Below are 20,935 nucleotides of genomic sequence, written 5' to 3' on the forward strand. Positions count from 1 at the left end.
AGATATCGCCTATTCTTCTCTATACTTCTTGCATTAGAGTAGTGTAGCATGTTACTGCTTTCCGTTAATCCTATCCTGATGCATAGCCTATCCTTGCTACTACTGTTGTTACCTTTACCTGCAATCCTACATGCTTAGTATAGGATGCTAGTTTTCCATCAGTGGCCCTACATTCTTGTCCGTCTGCTGTGCTATACTATCGGGCCGTGATCACTTGGGCGGTGATCACGGGTATATACTTATATACTCTATACATGACACCTGTGGTGACTAAAGTCGGGTCGGCTCGTAGGAGTACCCGCGAGTGGATCTTTGTGGCGGAGCGACAGGGCAGGTTGAGACCGCCTAGGTGAGAGGTGGGCCTGGCCCTAGACGGCGTCCGCGGTTACTTCAAAATAACACGCTTAACGAGTTCTTGGTATTTGATCTGAGTTTGGCCATTTGGTCTATATGCACTAACCAACTACGCGGGAACAGTTATGGGCACTCGACGTCGTGGTATCAGCCGAAGCCTTCGTGACGTCAGCGACTGAGTGGCGTGCGCCGGATTGGACTGGAACGCCTACTAGGCTAGGTCTGCTTTCGGCCGCGTTCGCAACGTGCAGGTGTGCAATGGGCGATGGGCCCAGACCCCTGCGCCATAGGATTTAGACCGGCGTGCTGACCTCTCTGTTGTGCCTAGGTGGGGCTGCGACGTGTTGGTCTTCCGAGGCCGGGCATGACCCAGAAAAGTGTGTCCGGCCAAATGGGATCGAGCGTGTTGGGTTATGTGGTGCACCCCTGCAGGCAAGTTTATCTATTCGAATAGCCATGTCCCTCGGTAAAAGGATGACCCGGAGTTGTACCTTGACCTTATGACAACTAGAACCAGATACTTAATAAAACACACCCTTCCAAGTGCCAGATACAACCCGGTGATCGCTCTCTAACAGGGTGACAAGGAGGGGATCGCCGGGTAGGATTATGCTATGAGATGCTATTTGGAGGACTTCAATCTACTCTCTTCTACATGCTGCAAGATGGAGGCTGCCAGAAGCGTAGTCTTCGACGGGACTAGCTATCCCCCCTTACTCTGGCATTCTGCAGTTCAGTCCACTGATATGGCCCTTTACACATATAACCATGCATATGTAGTGTAGCTCCTTGCTTGCGAGTACTTTGGATGAGTACTCACGGTTGCTTTCCTTCCTCTTTTCCCCCTTTCCTTTCTACCTGGTTGTCGCAACCAGATGCTGGAGCCCAGGAGCCAGACGCCACCATCGACGACGACTCCTACTACACCGGAGGAGCCTACTACTACGTGCAGCCCGCTGACAACGACCAGGAGTAGTTAGGAGGATCCCAGGCAGGAGGCCTCCGCCTCTTTCGATCTGTATCCCTGTTTGTGCTAGCCTTCTTAAGGCAAACTTGTTTAACTTATGTCTGTACTCAGATATTGTTGGTTCCGCTGACTCGTCTATGATCGAGCACTTGTATTCGAGCCCTCGAGGCCCCTGGCTTGTATTATGATGCTTGTATGACTTATTTATGTTTTAGAGTTGTGTTGTGATATCTTCCCGTGAGTCCCTGATCTTGATCGTACACGTTTGCGTGCATGATTAGTGTACGATTGAATCGGGGGCGTCACAAGTACCCAGACAATCTGAGCACATGCTCACTGCTTGAGCTATTCTCCTCCATCTTTTAGCTATAGAACTTGTTGGAGACTTCATATCTCTCAACTCGGGTATTTGCTTGAAATACTAACTTCAACTCCTGGAACATCTCATATGGTCCATGACGTTCAAAACAACTTTGAAGTCCCGATTCTAAGCCATTAAGTATGGTGCACTAAGCTATCAAGTAGTCATCATATTGAGCTAGCCAAACGTTCATAACGTCTGCATCTGCTCCTACAATAGGTCTGTCACCTAGCGGTGCATCAAGGACATAATTCTTTTGTGCAACAATGAGGATAAACCTCAAATCACGGACCAAGTGCGCATCATTGCTACTAACATCTTTCAACATAGTTTTTCTCTAGGAACATATCAAAATAAACGGGGAGCAATATCGCGAGCTATTGTTCTACAACATAGATATGCTACTACTACCAGGACTAAGTTCATGATAAATTAAAGTTCAATTAATCATATTACTTAAGAACTCCCACTTAGATAGACATCCCTCTAATCATCTAAGTGACCACGTGATCCATATCAACTAAACCATGTCCGATCATCACGTGAGATGGAGTAGTTTTCAATGGTGAACATCACTATGTTGATCATATCTTCTATATGATTCACGCTCGACCTTTCGGTCTCAGTGTTCCGAGGCCATATCTGCATATGCTAGGCTCGTCAAGTTTAACCTGAGTATTCCGCGTGTGCAAAACTGTCTTGCACCCGTTGTATTTGAACGTAGAGCTTATCACACCCGATCATCACGTGGTGTCTCAGCACGAAGAACTTTCGCAACGGTGCATACTCAGGGAGAACACTTATACCTTGAATTTAGTGAGAGATCATCTTATAATGCTACCGTCGATCTAAGCAAAATAAGATGCATAAAAGATAAACATCACATGAAATCAATATAAGTGATATGATATGGCCATCATCATCTTGTGCTTGTAATCTCCATCTCCGAAGCACCGTCATGATCACCATCGTCACCGGCGCGACACCTTGATCTCCATCGTAGCAACGTTATCGTCTCGCCAACTATTGCTTCTACGACTATCGCTACCGCTTAGTGATAAAGTAAAGCAATTACAGGGTGATTGCATTGCATACAATAAAGCGACAACCATATGGCTCCTGCCAGTTGCCGATAACTCGGTTACAAAACATGATCATCTCATACAATAAATATAGCATCATACCTTGACCATATCACATCACAACATGCCCTGCAAAAACAAGTTAGACGTCCTCTACTTTGTTGTTGCAAGTTTTACGTGGCTGCTACGGCCTGAGCAAGAACCGTTCTTACCTACGCATCAAAACCACAACTATAGTTCGTCAAGTTAGTGCTGTTTTAACCTTCTCAAGGACCGGGCGTAGCCACACTCGGTTCAACTAAAGTTGGAGAAACTGACACCAGCCAGCCACCTGTGTGCAAAGCACGTCGGTAGAACCAGTCTCGCGTATGTGTACGCGTAATGTCGGTCCGGGCCGCTTCATCCAACAATACCGCCGAACCAAAGTGTGACATGCTGGTAAGCAGTATGACTTGTATCGCCCACAACTCACTTGTGTTCTACTCGTGCATATAACATCTACGCATAAAACCAGGCTCGGATTCCACTATTGGGGAACGTAGTAATTTCAAAATTTTCCTACGCACACACAGGATCATGGTGATGCATAGCAACGAGAGGGGAGAGTGTGTCCACGTACCCTCGTAGACCGAAAGCGGAAGCGTTAGCACAACGCGGTTGATGTAGTCGTACGTCTTCACGATCCGACCGATCCAAGTACCGAACGTACGGCACCTCCGAGTTCAGCACATGTTCAGCTCGATGACGTCCCGCGAACTCCGATCCAGCAGAGCTTCAGGGAGATTTCCGTCAGCACGACGGCGTGATGACGGTGATGATGTTGCTACCGACGCAAAGCTTCGGCTAAGCACCGCTACGATATGATCGAGGTGGAATATGGTGGAGGGGGGCACCGCACACGGCTAAGAGATCAAGAGATCAATTATTCTGTCTAGAGGTGCCCCCTGCCCCCGTATATAAAGGACCAGGGGAAGGAGGCGGCCAGCGAGGAGGAGGGCGCGCCAGGGAGGAGTCCTACTCCCACCGGGAGTAGGACTCCCTCTTTTCCTAGTTGGAGTAGGAGGGGGAAAGGAAGGGAAGGAGAGAGGAGGAAGGAAAGGGGGGCTCCGGTATATGTCCGAAACTCCCCGGGGGGTTCCGGTAACCCCCCCCCCCCGGTACTCCGGTATATGTCCGAAACTCCCCGAAACTATTCCGGTGTCCGAACATAGTCGTCCAATATATCGATCTTTACGTCTCGACCATTTCGAGACTCCTCGTCATGTCTGTGATCACATCTGGGACTCCCAACTACCTTCGGTACATCAAAAAACTCATAATACAATCGTCACCGAACTTTAAGCGTGCGGACCCTACGGGTTTGAGAACTATGTAGACATGACCGAGACATGTCTCCGATCAATAACCAATAGCGGAACCTGGATGCTCATATTGGCTCCTACATATTCTACGAAGATCTTTATCGGTCAAACCGCATAACAACATACGTTGTTCCCTTTGTCATCGGTATGTTACTTGCCCGAGATTCGATCGTCGGTATCTCAATACCTAGTTCAATCTCGTTACCGGCAAGTCTCTTTACTCGTTCCATAATACATCATCCTGCAACTAACTCATTAGTTACAATGCTTGCAAGGCTTATAGTGATGTGCATTACTGAGTGGGCCCAGAGATACCTCTCCGACAATCAGAGTGATAAATCCTAATCTCGAAATATGCCAACTCAACAAGTACCTTCGGAGACACCTGTAGAGCACCTTTATAATCACCCATTTACGTTGTGACGTTTGGTAGCACACAAAGTGTTCCTCCGGTAAACGGGAGTTGCATAATCTCATAGTCATAGGAACATGTATAAGTCATAAAGAAAGCAATAGCAACATACTAAACGATCAAGTGCTAAACTAACGGAATGGGTCATGTCAATCACATCATTCTCCTAATGATGTGATCCCGTTAATCAAATGACAACCCATGTCCATGGCTAGGAAACTCAACCATCTTTGATTAATGAGCTAGTCAAGTAGAGGCATACTAGTGACACTATGTTTGTCTATGTATTCACACATGTATTATGTTTCCGGTTAATACAATTCTAGCATGAATAATAAACATTTATCATGAAATAAGGAAATAATAATAACTTTATTATTGCCTCTAGGGCATATTTCCTTCAGTTGCCTCCTTCCCTCAATCATACCTTGGCTTACCTTTATCAACTCAGAAGCTTAATCTTTCAAACTTCTTTTTCATCATTGACACGATTGGCCACCATCTGGCAGGTTGGCGAGGGGTACTTTTGTCTCTTGCAGGTCGGGCTATTCTGGACTTCTGGTTCGTTCAGTTCTTGGACTCTTGCCTATCTATGCCATGACTTCTCTATTGCTGCCTATGAGCGTTGTCCTCGAGATCGATAAGCATTGTAGGGCCTTTTTTTAGGCGGGTCAGGACCTAAATTCTTGCCTGTTGCTCTCACACCTAACCAAATTACATTCGAATTTCTCCTCTCAAGGCGGCTCTCAACTATCAAATATGGATGGTCCAACAATCGGGACCTTTATGTATACCCTAGTCTCAAAGCAGACTGGAATCACTTATCGAAGAAACAAGTTGCCCCCACGTCGCCCCCGTCTCAGGCGACTCGGGCGGCTCTTCAAACCCTAGCCGCCAAGGTCACCACCACCTCCCTCCCTTCCCTCCGCTGCCGCTGGGCTAAGCCCGGGGGCCGACGGCGGTGGCGGAGGCTCTCGTCCCTGGATCGCGTCAGAGGGGGTGGGGCTGGACCTCCACGCGCATGACGGCGCAGCGGCGATCTGATCCATGGTGGCGCGACGGCGTGCTCCGGGCGGAGGCCTTGGGCGGCGGCGCGGTTGCCTGGTGGCGAGCCAGCGGCGGCGGCGTGAAGAGGGCATCGTGGAGGACCGGGTTGGCCAGATCAGGATCCTGGGGCGGCGGCCCTGGACGGCGGCGGCGGGTGAAGCTCGGGCTTCCCGCGGCGGCATGGTGTGGTGCAGTCCATATCCAAGGCGGATTTGCGTCGGCGATCTCGTGGTTTTGCCACGGTTTGGTTCCGATCAGAGACGGTGATGAGCGTGCGGGATCCATCTCGGCGGCTCTCGCGGTTTGGCGAGGTGGGGTGGGAGTCCTCCTCCCAGGCTCCAGTGTAGAGCATTCAGGCAGTGGCCGGTGTGCCAGGGCTCCTACGGTGGCACTGCTGTTGTGGTTGGTCGCCGGATCTAGGCGGCTAGATCTGGGGCTTTGAAGGCGGTCGAGACAGTGCACAGGTTGTCGGGTGGATTTCTTGGGACGGATCCGAGTGAAAACTTGGTCTTCGGTCGTTGGCCGGAGCCGGTGACGACGATGCCCTTATCATCGTTTCCTTCATGAAGGCATCATCGAGGTACAAATCCCAAACCCACCCAATACCTCCGGGGGAAACCCTAGATCAGTTGATCGGATGACGGCGGCATTCATGTGTCGTTACCCCCTAGGGGGTGGCATTCTTGGAGATGCACTCGGGCTCGAGGGACCAGCGGATGGCTTCTTCAGTGGAGCGGTGTTTCTTTCTACATATTCATGGCGGCGGCTCTTGGCGGCATGGAGCAGCGGAGGCTTCACGTCAGATGTGTGGAGATGGACACACGCAGGAGGTCGACGTTGTCTGGCATCGTGGTCGCGTCGGCAGCAGCTAGACCGGGCAAGGTAGATGCAGCAGTACAACTCTGAAGATGGATTGGTGGCAGGTGGCTGCGGCGGCCTCATACCCGGCAGGCGTCCTGGTTAAGGAGCATGCCGGACTGGTGGGTGCCCATACCCGGCAGGCGTCCTGGTTGGGACCTCAGGTCTTAGATGTGAGGTTTGGCTGCGAGGTCTGTTTGGTATTAGGCCTAGACTATTAGCGCCCCTTCATCAACTGGATAGGAGTAGCGACCGATGTTGCTTAGATGGTGGCTTTGGTCTTACTTTGTATGACTTTGTAAGGTCTTGTGTTAATAATTAATAAAATGGTTGTATGCATATGCAGAGGCGGGGGTATTCCTCCTTTTCTAAAAAAAATGTATTTCGCTTTCTTTCCCTACCCCCAATCTACTCTACTGTAAATGTACTCCGGTTTATTAATGCAAAGTTTCAGGCCGGCGTAAGGTCGCCGTAGCACCGTTAAAAAAACAAAAAGAGCTCTCTCTCCGATTTCATTTATCAGAAACCACAATGTGTTTCACAGCTACTGAACAGGAAACAAAAGAGCCGCACCTAGATATATCCTAGATCATCTCGCGTAGGCTGATCACGATCCGGAAGAGCCACAAACCGGAGCCTCAGACCATGCATCATCATCATCAGATGCTCAGGAAGGCATAGAAAGCAACGTTTGAGACCAGCCCTGCCGCATCCACCTACAAAACGGGCCTTGTGATTTCAGCGTCGCATTCAGTGCGAGTACTCGGCGGCCTCCTTGTTCCACGACAGGTACGCGGGGTCTCCGAGGGCCCTGAACAAAATCCATCCACACATTCATTTGCTGCTTTACAATGAATGAATGATCTGCACATAACCATGTCAGATGCTGGTATTTACCTTGGCTTGACGACGTAGAGGACGACGAAGCCCATGGCGAGGAGCAGGCAGATGCCGCCGACGGCCACGTAGGCGACGCCGATGAAGTTGTTCTTCCCCCCGATCCACGACGCCGTCGACAGCACCACCGCCTTGGTGCCCCCGAAGCTGTACGTGTTGTAGTTGTTCTGGATCACCACCGTGATCTCGTCGCTCGCCATGATGTCCGTCTCGATCCGCCCGTACAGCTTCCTGAACGTCGGCAGCGCCGCCGTCCGCATCCACACGATCAGGTCCTCCTGCTCGCTCAGCTGCTCAAGTTCAGAAGGAAATGCTGCATCAGAGATCCTTCAGAAGTTAATTCTTTGTGCACTTAATTAGTCACAGACAGGTAGCTTGTCGTTGAGGTTGCCGCCGCCGATGAGGCCGCCCTTCTGGAAGTTGACGGGGAAGACGTTGCTGCCGAACTTGCTGTTCTTGTCGCTGGCCCAGGCGATGTCCTTCTTGTTCACCGTCACCGACTTCTTGTTGACGGAGAAGGCGTAGGTGTCGTTGAAGAGGCTCCAGGCGATGAGGCCGCAGGGCACGATGAGGGAGCCGTCGCCGGTGGTGGCCTCCGGGTCGCAGGCCTTGGCCACCGCCTTGGGGTCCTTGTAGTCCTTGTCGCGCAGCTGCTGGTCGCTCCGGCTCTGCACGTACCGCCGGTGGTTCTGGTAGAAGTTCTCCAGCTGGTAGTAGACGTGTATGGGGCCCTTCATCGGCTTCGGCACCTGAACACAAAGATGCCATGTTCTTCAGGACTGCATACCAGCAGAGTAGAGACGCATTTCTGAATGGGAAGATGTGTCTCTGAATCTCACCGTGATCTTTCTGGTGCACGCCTTGTTGGCCTTGGAGTCCTGGATGAACCCGATCTTGTCGCTGGCGGTAACACACTCCTCGTCGTATCGATCTATCAATTCAACAATCTGCATTTTGCAGTAGCGGCAAATTAGGGAACAGCAAAGATGAAATGCATTTTGTTCATGTAGCACTGCAACTGCACTTGTCTGAATTTTTCACCTCCTGTGACGCCGACAGCGACGCGAGCCCTATCGGGACGAAGATGATGCCGATGAGCGAGAAGGCGCCGATGACCTATCAATCAACCGAAGGATTCATGTTAGTACATTCAGGTTGACAAAGATGTAGCCCTGGGTCGATGTTTACATTTGCAACGATCATCACAAGAGAAGAAACAAAACGGAGTAATAATTAAATCGTACGATTCCGGGAGTTAACAGCGGCTTGCATGCCGGGAGCTCCTGCTGCGTGAATTTAGAATCTGCCAAAACGGAACGGGAATTCAATCAGTCACAAGAACATGCCGCCTGCATTTTTTTCTCTCAGCAAAATAGGGAAATCAAATCAAAGAAGGCGGCACAATCAGACGTACACTTGGGCTTGTTGGCCGAGGCCGCGCTCTCCGACCCTGACACACTCATCTGCCACGCACGCACGGAAGAAAATCAACCAGATCCATCGGTCGGCGGCCACGATGAGTAAGTAGTATCCAATGGAATCACACGTTCATGCCGTCCCTGATCGGGGGCCGGACAAGAAGGGGATCATATACCAAACCAATTAATTACCTGATCGACGGCGGGCGGAGCGACGCGCGCGCGGGCGAGGGGGCTGCGATCGTGTTCGGGGTCGTGATCGTGATCGCTTCCCGGGCGCCGGCCGGAGGAGGAGGGGGTTCCGGGTTCCGATCGATCGCCGTCGTCGTCTCCGCGTGGTTTGGCTGGTTGCGCGCGAGGGGTGGGTGGGTGGTTACCTCGTACGCATCCGTCCGTCCCAGTCGTGCGAGCTGGCTGGAATGGCGGAACGGAACTTGGCCACCCGCTGCCACGTCGCGCGGGCCTCCGCCGTCTGCGTCTACGTACAGGGCCGCGAGTGGCTGCCGCTGGCTGCGCGGTTGCTATTTTTGCCTCGTGCTGCTGGCGACGGACGGGGAAAGAGACGAAGCTGTGTGGCGCTTTCGAGTTTAGGTCTGCATGATGCATGACAGCACCGCGACGGCGACGCTCTGAATAACAACTGACGTTCCAACACGCGCACGGCGGCGCGGGCGCGCTGCGAGCAGGCGTGACGGCGACGGACCGGACGGGGATCGATGGCCTGGCCGTGTCTGTGTCGTATATCGACGCCCCACTGCCGTTCGACTCCGGCGTCTCAGGAGAGCCGTTCGCCGCAAACCGACAGTGGTGCAGATGGTGCATACGACAAGGTTCAGAATCAAACAAACAAAGATTTTTCACGCCCTGATTTGCAACATGTTTTTTTGAGGAGCGTGCTAAGGTTGGCCCGTCGGCCGTCGCGAACCGCTCGACCGTATGATGTTCGTGTTCCTCTTCCCTATTTCTCTCACTGCAACAAGACTCTTGTTGCTTTTGCAAGATCCTTGTTGCCAAAGCATCTTCGACTCGCGGTTCTGTCCGCCGCCATTGCAACAAGATCCTTGCAATAGGACCCTCGTTGCAAAAGCATCTCCGGAGTCTCCGCAACTATGCCGCTCGGTCGGCTTGATCTCGCCTCTTGCGACCACAACATGTGCCATGTTGCAATTCCCAAAGGCATGAAGAAAGCGCTGGAGGTCGAAGGAGAGATGTCACTTGTGGATCCAGCAGAGCAGCAAAGTTGCCTAGAGGAGATCGAGGTCGAGGAGGACAGGGGAGGCAGCATCACCATCGAATACTTCCGCAGCGGAGTGCCACTGCTTGTTGAGAGAGAGCACCGTGAAGAATAATAGGAGCGGAGTGGTGGGCTAAGAGCATCTCCAGCCGTTCGCCCCCCACGGGCTAGAAAAAGCACCGCTTGGGGACGAAACGGCGATATTTTCGCCGTGGGGGCGATCGGGTTCCCAGTCGCCACCCCCAGGTCACCCCAGACGCCCTTTTTATAAACATTTAAAAAAACATTCAGCCAAAATTCGGCAAACACGACATAGATTCAGCATAGATTCGGCAAACACGACATAGATTAGGCGTTCCATAGTTCTTTTACATATAGAAAACATAAAATCTACTAAAAACAAAGGGCCGCGCCTACAGGCCCAAGAAATGGTTGAACGCGGCGTAGTCGCTGTCGTCCTCCTCCTTCTCCTTCTTCACATGGCCATCCCTGCTGGACCCCTGCCCGGGGTCGCCCTGGCAGACAAGTTTGGCCGGCGGCGGCGCGTCGTCCTCGTCGCTGTCCTCGAGCACAATCACGCCTCCCTCCTCGCGTCCACGGCGGCGTGCGGCGATCTCCTCCAGGGCGCGGCGTTGGCGCTCCCCATCTCCAGCCGGGCCCAATCCTCCCGCGCCCACTTCATGGCGGCCTCGTCGTCGAGCGTGTCATCGGGCTCGCTCTTCATGGCGGCGAGCCCCGGCTTCGTCTTCGGCTTGACGAGGCGGGCGGGGGGAGCCGAGAAGGAGGCACGGCCGCCCTCATTGATGACGATGCCGGCGCTGCGGGTGCGCCGGCCGAGCGGCGTTTCCACGACTCGGCCTTGATGCTGACGAGCACTGGCGACCCGGAGGAGTGGGAGGAGGATCGGGAGGAGGAGGAGGACCCGCCCAACATTCTCCTCGGCAGCCACGCGCCGCCACTCCGGCAGGGGGCCGGGGCAGTCGAGTACTCGAGCGGCGGATCGTTGCCGCCCTCGAGGTACTCGAGGACGGCGTGGAGCGTGCTGCCGGGGGCGCCCCACCACAGGCGGTGGCCGTCACTGTTGTTGCGCCCCCTGAACCACCGGCACATTGTTGATGGAGGCGAGCCGCTCCGCCTGCCGGCATTCGAAGTACGCGGCCCACGCCTCGTGGTTGCCGGCATCGTACTCCGGGAGGGCCCGGTCCTCCTCCGACAGGGAGGCCCGCACACGCTCGATCTCGGCGTAAAAGTAGGCGGGGTGTTCGACGTCGGGTAGAGGGGGACGGGGACGCCTCCGGCGCTGAGCCTCCACCGCCCCGACGCGCGCATGTCGAGGGGCGTCGGGTAGTTCGCCTCGTGGAGGAGGTGGGCTTCCCACTCGTGCAGCGAGCGGTGGCCGAAGCCGTTGGCCGCCGCCGCGTCGCCGGGGAACCGTTCACCCATCTGTTGTGTGTGCACGCGGTGGCTAGACGGGGAGGGAGGGAAAGAGAGGGCGTCGGCGGCGAGAGAGGGGGGGCTGCGGGCGGGTGCTTCCACTGGCGAGGGAGGGGCGGCTTTTATTGCGGTCAGGGGGCGGCAACATGTGTACGCGTTGCGGGAGGGGGCCACATGATAACCCACAAGTATAGGGGATCAATTGTAGCCTCTTTCGATAAGAGTGTCGAACCCAACGAGGAGCTAAAGGTAGAATAAATATTCCCTCAATTTCTATCGACCACCGATACAACTCTACGCACGCTTGACGTTCGCTTTACCTAGAACAAGTATAAAACTAGAAGTACTTTGTAGGTGTTTTTGGATAGGCTTACAAGAAAGTAAAGAGCACGTAAATAAAGCTAGGGGCTGCTTAGATAAAGACACAACTAAATTAGTTTTAGTAAAGAGCTTTTTGTTACGAGAAAGTTATTTGTCCCTAGGCAATCGATAACTAGACCGGTAATCATTATTGCAATTTTATTTGAGGGAGAGGCATAAGCTAACATACTTTCTCTACTTGGATCATATGCACTTATGATTGGAACTCTAGCAAGCATCCGCAACTACTAAAGATCATTAAGGTAAAACCCAACCATAGCATTAAAGTATCAAGTCCTCTTTATCCCATACGCAAACAACCTACTTACTCGGGTCTGTGCTTCTGTTCACTCACGCTACCCACCATACGCAAATCATGGGCATATTCCAAACCCTACAGCGGGGATCCCTCACGCTTGCGCGACACGGAGAGCACCATAGGACAACACCAATAATAAAACATGCAACTCAAACCAATCTTGATCATGAAATAACCCATAGGACAAAACGGATCTACTCAAACATCATAGGATAGCCATACATCATTGGGAAATAATATATAAAGTTGAGCACCATGTTTAAGTAGAGATTACATCGGTAAGAGAGAGGTTACACCGCTGCATAGAGGGGGGAAGAGTTGGTGATGATGGCGGTGAAGTTGTTGGTGAAGATTGCGGTGATGATGATGGCCACGGCAGCGTTCCGGCGCCACCGGAAGAGAAGGGGAGAGGGGGGCCCCTTCGTCTTCTTCTTCCTTGACCTCCTGCCTAGATGGGAGAAGGGTTTCCCCTCTGGTCCTTGGCCTCCATGGCGTGGGAGGGGCGAGCCCCTCCGAGATTGGATCTGTCTCTCTGTCTCTCTCTATTTCTGCGTTCTCGTCTGCTGCCCATTCACCGTTTCTTTTATATCCGGAGATCCGTAACTCGGATTGGGTTGAAACCTTCGCCCAGATCTTTTTCCAAAAATTAGCTTTCTTGCGGCCAAAGTAGAGCATCAACCGCCTTACGAGGGGCCCACGAGGGTGGGGGGCGCGCCTGCCTGTAGTGGCCGTGGGCCCCACCCTCGTGGCCACCTCGGGCACCGTCTCGCGTTGATTTTCTTCCCAAAAATCACAAATATTCCAAAATAATTCTCCGTCCGTTTTTATCCCGTTTGGATTCCGTTTGATATGGATATTCTGCGAAACCAAAAACATGCAACAGACAGGAACTGGCACCGGGCACTGGATCAATATGTTAGTCCCAAAAATAGTATAAAAAGTTGCCAAAAAGTATATGGAAGTTGTAGAATATTGGCATGGAACAATCAAAATTTATAGATATGACGGAGACGTATCAGCATCCCCAAGCTTAATTCCTGCTCGTCCTCGAGTAGGTAAATGATAAAAAAGATAATTTTTGATGTGGAATGCTACCTAGCATAATCTTGATCATGTATCTAATCATGGCATGAATATTAAGACACGAGTGATTCAAAGCAATAGTCTATCATTTGACATAAAAACAATAATACTTCAAGCCTACTAATAAAGAAATCATGTCTTTTCAAAATAACAAGGCCAAAGAAAGTTATCCCTACAAAATCATACGGTCTGGCTATGCTCCATCTTCACCACACAAAATATTCATATCATGCACAACCCCGATGACAAGCCAAGCAATTGTTTCATACTTTTGATGTTCTGAAACCTTTTCAACTTTCACGCAATACATGAGCGTGAGCCATGGACATAACACTATAGGTGGAATAGAATATGATGGTGGAGGTTATGTGGAGAAGACAAAAAAAAGTCTCACATCGACGTGGCTAATCAACAGGTTATGAAGATGTCCATCAATTGATGTCAATGTGAGGAGTAGGGATTGCCATGCAACGGATGCACTAGAGCTATAAGTATATGAAAGCTCAAACTGAAACTAAGTGAGTGTGCATCCAACTTGCTTGCTCATGAAGACCTAGGGCATTTGAGGAAGCCCATCGTTGGAATATACAAGCCAAGTTCTATAATGAAAATTCCCACTAGTATATGAAAGTGAAAGCATAGGATACTCTCTCTATGAAGAACATGGTGCTACTCTGAAGCACAAGTGTGGTAAAAGGATAGTAACATTGCCCCTTCTCTCTTTTTCTCTCATTTTTTTCTTTTTTTTTCTTTTTTGGGCCTTCTCTTTTTTTGGCCTTTCTCTTTTCTTTTCGTCCGGAGTCTCATCCCGACTTGTGGGGTAATCATAGTCTCCATCATCCTTTCCTCACCGGGGCAATGCTCTAATAATGATGATCATCACACTTTTATTTACTTACAACTCAATATTACAACTCGATATCTAGAACAAAGATATGACTCTATATGAATGCCTCCGGCGGTGTACCGGGATGTGCAATGATCTAGCGTAGCAATGACATCAAAAAACGGACAAGCCATGAAAACATCATGCTAGCTATCTTACGATCATGCAAAGCAATATGACAATGATGCTCAAGTCATGTATATGATGATGATGGAAGTTGCATGGCAATATATCTCGGAATGGCTATGGAAATGCCATGATAGGTAGGTATGGTGGCTGTTTTGAGGAAGATATAATGAGGCTTATGTGTGACAGAGCGTATCATATCACGGGGTTTGGATGCACCGACGAAGTTTGCACCAACTCTCGAGGTGAGAAAGGGCAATGCACGGTACCGAAGAGGCTAGCAATGATGGAAAGGTGAGAGTGCGTATAATTCATGGACTCAACATTAGTCATAAAGAACTCACATACTTATTGCAAAAATCTATTAGTCATCGAAACAAAGTACTACGCGCATGCTCCTAGGGGGATAGATTGGTAGGAAAAGACCATCGCTCGTCCCTTGCCGCCACTCATAAGGAAGACAATCAATAAATACCTCATGCTCCAACTTCGTTACATAACGGTTCACCATACGTGCATGCTATGGGAATCACAAACCTCAACACAAGTATTTCTACGATCCACAACTACCCACTAGCATGACTCTAATATCACCATCTTTATATCGCAAAACTATTGCAAGGAATCAAACATATCATATTCAGTGATCTACAAGTTTTATGTAGGATTTTATGACTAACCATGTGAATGACCAGTTCCTGTCATCTCTCTAAATAGATATAAGTGAAGCACGAGAGTTTAATTCTTTCTACAAAAGATATGCCCACGCTCTAACAAATATAAGTGAAGCAAAAAAGCATTCTACAAATGACGTTGTCTATGTAAAGAGAAACAGGCAATCCAAGCTTCAAATGATATAAGTGAAGCACATGAAGCATTCTATAAAGCCATACTCAAAAGATATAAGTGAAGTGCAATGAGCATTCTATAAATCAACCAAGGACTATCTCATACCAGCATGGTGCATAAAAGAAAAGTGAAAACTAAATGCAAAAGACGCTCCAAGATTTGCACATATCACATGAATGAAACGAATCCGAAAACATACCGATATTTGTTGAAGAAAGAGGGGATGCCTTCCGGGGCATCCCCAAGCTTAGAAGCTTGAGTCTCCTTGAATATTTATTTGGGGTGCCTCGGGCATCCCCAAGCTTGAGCTCTTGCCTCTCTTCCTTCTTCTCACATCGAAACCTTCTCGATCATTGAACACTTCATCCACACAAAACTTCAACACAAAACTCGGTAAGATCCGTTAGTATAATAAAGCAAATCATACTCTAAGTACTGTAGCAAACCAATTCATATTTTGTTTTTGCATTGTGTCTACTGTAATATAGCTTTTTCATGGCTTAATCCACTCATACAAATTGATAGATTCATCAAAACAAGCAAACTATGCATCAAAAACAGAATCTGTCTAAAACAGAACAGTCTGTAATAATCTGAACATTCACCATACTTCTGATACTTTACAATTCTGCCAAAATTAGGAAAAATAAATAATTTGTATAGAAGGACAGTGCAAAAAGAATCAGAACCATTTGACTTTCCAGTAAAAAACTAAAAATCGCGCACTACAGCCAAAGTTTCTGTCCTGCACCGTACAAACCAACAAGTATTGTAAACATCCTAAAGGCAAACCTTGGCACATTATTTTTATAATACAATGGAATTGTACAAGGGGATAATTATTTTGTTGAAAAGTTTTTGTAATCAAGATTCACAAAGTTGCCGTGAGCATGAACAAAGTTCAAGGAGCTCTCCCACTTCAACAATGCTTGTCTTTCTCACTTTCACTTTCCTTTTTGAAAAGTTTTGGGTTCCCCTCTTTATTTTTATTGTTTTTAAACTATATGAAAGCACTCAACAGAAATAAATGACTCCCTAAAACTTCCGGGTTGTCTCCCTGGCAGCGATTTCTTTAAAGCCATTAAGCTAGGCATATAGTGTTCAAGTAGTGAATCCACCCGGATCCCAAGGTATATCAAAGCCAATTTTAATTAGCAATGATTTGTAATTTAGTAGTGAGCACAAAGTAACATATATCATGTAATGACGAAGTCTAACTCTCTTCCTATGCATCGGCATGTCATAAAAGAACAATTCATGCACACATAGTAAAGGCCAATGCATAGTATAACAGTTTCTTGCAATTTTGTCATGTGGAAAACATAGAGAGGTGGAGATATAGTTCCTCTCTCATAATAATTGCAAGTATGAGCAGCAAGCACATGCATATTATATCTATCAAAATCATCATGTGCAATGGTAAAAGGCAACCCATCAATCTAATCCTTAATAAGTGCAAACTTCTCCGATGTAGTGTAGTTTGGAGAATTCAAAAAGATAATAGCACTATCATGTGTGGGTGCAATAGCAACAATTTCATGTTTAACATAAGGAAATATAGCAAGTTCATCTCCATAAGCATAATTCATATTGGCATCTTGGCCACAAGCATAGCAAGCATCGTCAAAAAGGGATATTTCAAGAGAATCAACGGGATCATAATAGTCATCATAGCAATCATCCTTCGGTAAGCACGAAGGGAAATTAAACAATGTATGAGTTGAAGAGTTACTATCATTAGAAGGTGGGCACGGGTAGCTAATCCGCTCTTTCTCCTTTTGTTCTTCGCTCTCCTCCTCATCTTTTTCATCCAATGGGCTCACAGTTTCATCAATTTCTTCTTCCATAGACTCCTGCAAAATATTAGTCTCTTCTTGGACAGCGGGGTAATCCTCAATATATGGTTCAACATAGGCATTAGAAGCATAATTACCATAGCAATATTTAAGTATGGCAAAATTTTCAGATTTGTAAAGAGTAGCATCATACGTTTCAATCAAAGAAGCAATTTCATAAGCACCCTTAAAAGCAACAAATTCTTCAATTTGTTGAACATCATAGTAACTATAAACACCCTTAGCATACGAAGATACGATTCCATTATCACTAAACTCACATTGATAGGGAAGGTGTTTCTTAGGGTTTTCAGAACAACAAGTAATATCATATATTTCGCATAAATTCCAAGCATAGCATTGCAAAGATGAATTTGACCCAGTAAAAATTTCCCTTTTTCAGATATTCGGTGTCGCACATAACAAGCATGCTCATCTAAAGATTTGCCCTCAACTAGACTAGTTGGGGTTTCAGCACGAGCACATAGGGATCGAAGATGATCCAAGTAATAAGCTTCAGCAGTGTGATAGATTTTGAGTGGTTCTTCAACCATTAGTTCATTAGGTACAACTAATTTTTTGGTATTTTGCGTTTCCTACCCATAACTAAAGATAGAAAACAACTAAGAACAGCAAATAAAAATTACTTAGTGATAAAGCAAACAAGCACACACGAGAATATTCACCCCACGCTATTGCTCCCCGGCAACGGCGCCAGAAAAAGGTCTTGATAACCCACAAGTATAGCGGATCAATTGTAGCCTCTTTCGATAAGTAAGAGTGTCGAACCCAACAAGGAGCTAAAGATAGAACAAAGATTCCCTCAAGTTCTATCGACCACCGATATAACTCTACGCACGCTTGACGTTCGCTTTACCTAGAACAAGTATAAAACTAGAAGTACCTTGTAGGTGTTTTTGGATAGGCTTGCAAGAAAGTAAAGAGCACGTAAATAAAGCTAGGGGCTGCTTAGATAAAGACACAACTAAATTAGTTTTAGTAAAGAGCTTTTTATTACGAGAAAGTTATTTGTCCCTAGACAATAGATAACTAGACCGGTAATCATTATTGCAATTTTATTTGAGGGAGAGGCATAAGCTAACATACTTTCTCTACTTGGATCATATGCACTTATGATGGAACTCTAGCAAGCATCCGCAACTACTAAAGATCATTAAGGTAAAACCCAACCATAGCATTAAAGTATCAAGTCCTCTTTATCCCATACGCAAACAACCTACTTACTCGGGTCTGTGCTTCTGTTCACTCACGCCACCCACCATAAGCAAATCATGAGCATATTGCAAACCCTACAGCGGGGATCCCTCACGCTTGCGCGACACGGAGAGCACCATAGGACAACACCAATAATAAAACATGCAACTCAAACCAATCTTGATCATGAAATAACCCATAGGACAAAACGGATCTACTCAAACATCATAGGATAGCCATACATCATTGGGAAATAATATATAGTGTTGAGCACCATGTTTAAGTAGAGATTACAGCAGGTAAGAGAGAGGTTACACCGCTGCATGGAGGGGGGAAGAATTGGTGATGATGGCGGTGAAGTTGTTGGTGAAGATTGCGGTGATGATGATGGCCATGGCAGCGTTCCGGCGCCACCGGAAGAGAAGGGGAGAGGGGGCCCCTTCGTCTTATTCTTCCTTGACCTCCTCCCTAGATGGGAGAAGGTTTTCCCCTCTGGTCCTTGGCCTCCATGGCGTGGGAGGGGCAAGAGCCCCTCCGAGATTGGATCTATCTCTCTGTCTCTCTCTGTTTCTGCGTTCTCGTCTGCTGCCCTTTCACCATTTCTTTTATTTTCGGAGATCCGTAACTGCGATTGGGTTGAAACCTTCGCCCAGATCTTTTTCCAAAAATTAGCTTTCTTGCGGCCAAAGTAGAGCATCAACCGCCTTACGAGGGGCCCACGAGGGTGGGGGCGCGCCTGCCAGTAGTGGTCGTGGGCCCCACCCTCATGGCCACCTCGGGCACCGTCTCGCGTTGATTTTCTTCCCAAAAATCACAAATATTCCAAAATAATTCTCCGTCCATTTTTATCCCATTTGGATTCCGTTTGATATGGATATTCTGCGAAACCAAAAACATGCAACAGACAGGAACTGGCACTGGGCACTGGATCAATATGTTAGTCCCAAAAATAGTATAAAAAGTTGCCAAAAAGTATATGGAAGTTGTAGAATATTGGCATGGAACAATCAAAAATTATAGATACGACGGAGACGTATCACCGCACTGCGCCGCCCGTGAGGAATCAATGGAAGGCTGACCGGCAGCAGCCATGGCATTGATTCTCCGCGGGAAACTGAGGCGATGAAGGACGACGAGGCGCGGGGGTCGCTGACTCGGCGGGCCCGCCGTTCTTTCGCGCCAAAACTATTGCCCCGGCGCACCCAGTGCGCTGGGTTCGGCCTGAGTACGCCGGCTCCAGTTTCGGGCCTAACAGGCGAAAAATGGGCTCCTGGGGGCACGACTGGGCCGTTTTTTCAGCGCTGGCGCTAAAAAATGGGCCGGGGGGAGGGGGGCTGTTGGGGGCGCGGCTAGAGATGCTCTAAGTCGTGGGAAGCAGGATTAGGGAAGGTGGCCGTGGATAAGAACGACTGGTTCATGTGAAGGTTTCTACAAAAAATGGTGGTAACTCAACCACCGTACGATCACGTTTGATCATCATACGTTCCCTCTTATATTCTTTCCCCATTGCAATAAGACCCATTATTGCAATTGCAACATGACCCTTGTTGCGGAGCATCTCTAGCTCGCAGGTTGCCACGAGACTCTTGTTGCATAAAGTATCTTCGGCTCGCGACCGTGTCCGTCGTCATTGCAACAAGACCTTCCCTAACCTCCGCACCTTCCTTGTTGATCCTGAGGGCTGCCAATTCGATGGACTGCTTCCCGGAGACCCCAATGTCAGGCTCGTCTTCTCCAGCAATGACACCACCCTCCGCCGCATTGGCTACATTGACAGCAGATGGTCGGCCTAGAAGCGACGAGAGGTATCGTGCTCGTAGCAACTGTGGTGGGTTGCAGCACTGTACCCCATCGTGTGCTCTAGGGCGACGCTATGCTACTGTGGTGCTGGCCTTGTTCATCGGTGTGACAGGCCGACAACTCTTGTAGCTTCAAGTAGAGTTAGACGGCCGAGAGGGAGAAAGGATTTTGGAGAGAAGGAAATGTCTAAGAAGGAAGACGATGGGCAGCGTTGCTTGGGGAAATTTGTGTGGAGAGTAGAGAGGTGATGTGTCTGCAACATACCCTTGTTGCGCTCCTAAGGATTGGAACAAGACCCAATTGCAAAAGTTAAACTATGGGTCGGGTTACTGCAGGCAGTTCGATCAAAAGAAGATCCAACGGGCGAGGAATCGGCCGAGGCGTGCAGTGTGATCTCACGGGTGGCCACTACTGTTTTGGGGTTTTCCCTTCATCAAGTCTGGATTGCTTACTCGATTTGCAACATGTAACAACACAGAAAAGATGCTTAACGGAACCTAGCCGTCCAAGGTTATATCTTACACATATCCTTGATTTGAACCCTTTGGTCCACTTGTGCCATTCTACCTCCATGGGCCCATGCGTCAGTGACGCATCAGCAATGGCTTCCCGTGCTCTGCTTTGGCATATTCTGCGCGAGGCTGATTGGGTCGTCCTAGTAGTAAGTAAAAACTTTGGACCTAATCGACAAGTTTAAAAATGCACGGCTATGAACTTTTGCCCTGAATAGGCCCCTCCCTTTTGCAAATCCATCATGGCCGGCCGCCATGATAACCTAGCTAGAAATGTCCGTCAAGGGATGAGTGTATGATAACCTAGAAATCTAAGCTTGAGGGTTTAGTACAAAACACTAGCTTAATTCCCTACGGAATTAACAACCCCATTCATTCAGAGGCAACGAATATGGCATCGTCCCTTTTTCACGTGGATCGAGAAGCCGACCTCGATCGATCGGTGATCGGCCGCGTTCGCGAGGACGCGAGCACATGGCTCCGCTTTCGCTCTTCGCCGCCCGTCCGAAAAGGGTGTCTGCGTGT

The 20,935-nt window shown here is 48.7% G+C and overlaps 1 protein-coding gene across 1 annotated transcript; it reads right to left on the reverse strand.

The window, feature by feature from the left end:
- Nucleotides 1–6,875: 6,875 nt before the first annotated feature.
- On the reverse strand, nt 6,876–9,146 carry LOC109744308 (ALA-interacting subunit 1). The gene is made up of 8 exons (XM_020303414.4): nt 8,950–9,146; nt 8,754–8,802; nt 8,584–8,642; nt 8,381–8,455; nt 8,179–8,286; nt 7,708–8,088; nt 7,340–7,629; nt 6,876–7,253 (listed from the first exon to the last, which is right to left on the reverse strand). The coding sequence occupies exons 2-8, from the start codon at nt 8,800–8,802 to the stop codon at nt 7,193–7,195; spliced, it is 1,023 nt and encodes a 340-aa protein (XP_020159003.1). The 5' UTR covers nt 8,950–9,146; the 3' UTR covers nt 6,876–7,192.
- Between the last annotated feature and the right edge of the window lie 11,789 nt (nt 9,147–20,935).

The sequence above is a fragment of the Aegilops tauschii genome, chromosome 1 (assembly GCF_002575655.3).
Source record: "Aegilops tauschii subsp. strangulata cultivar AL8/78 chromosome 1, Aet v6.0, whole genome shotgun sequence".
NCBI classification, from domain to species: Eukaryota; Viridiplantae; Streptophyta; class Magnoliopsida; order Poales; family Poaceae; genus Aegilops; species Aegilops tauschii.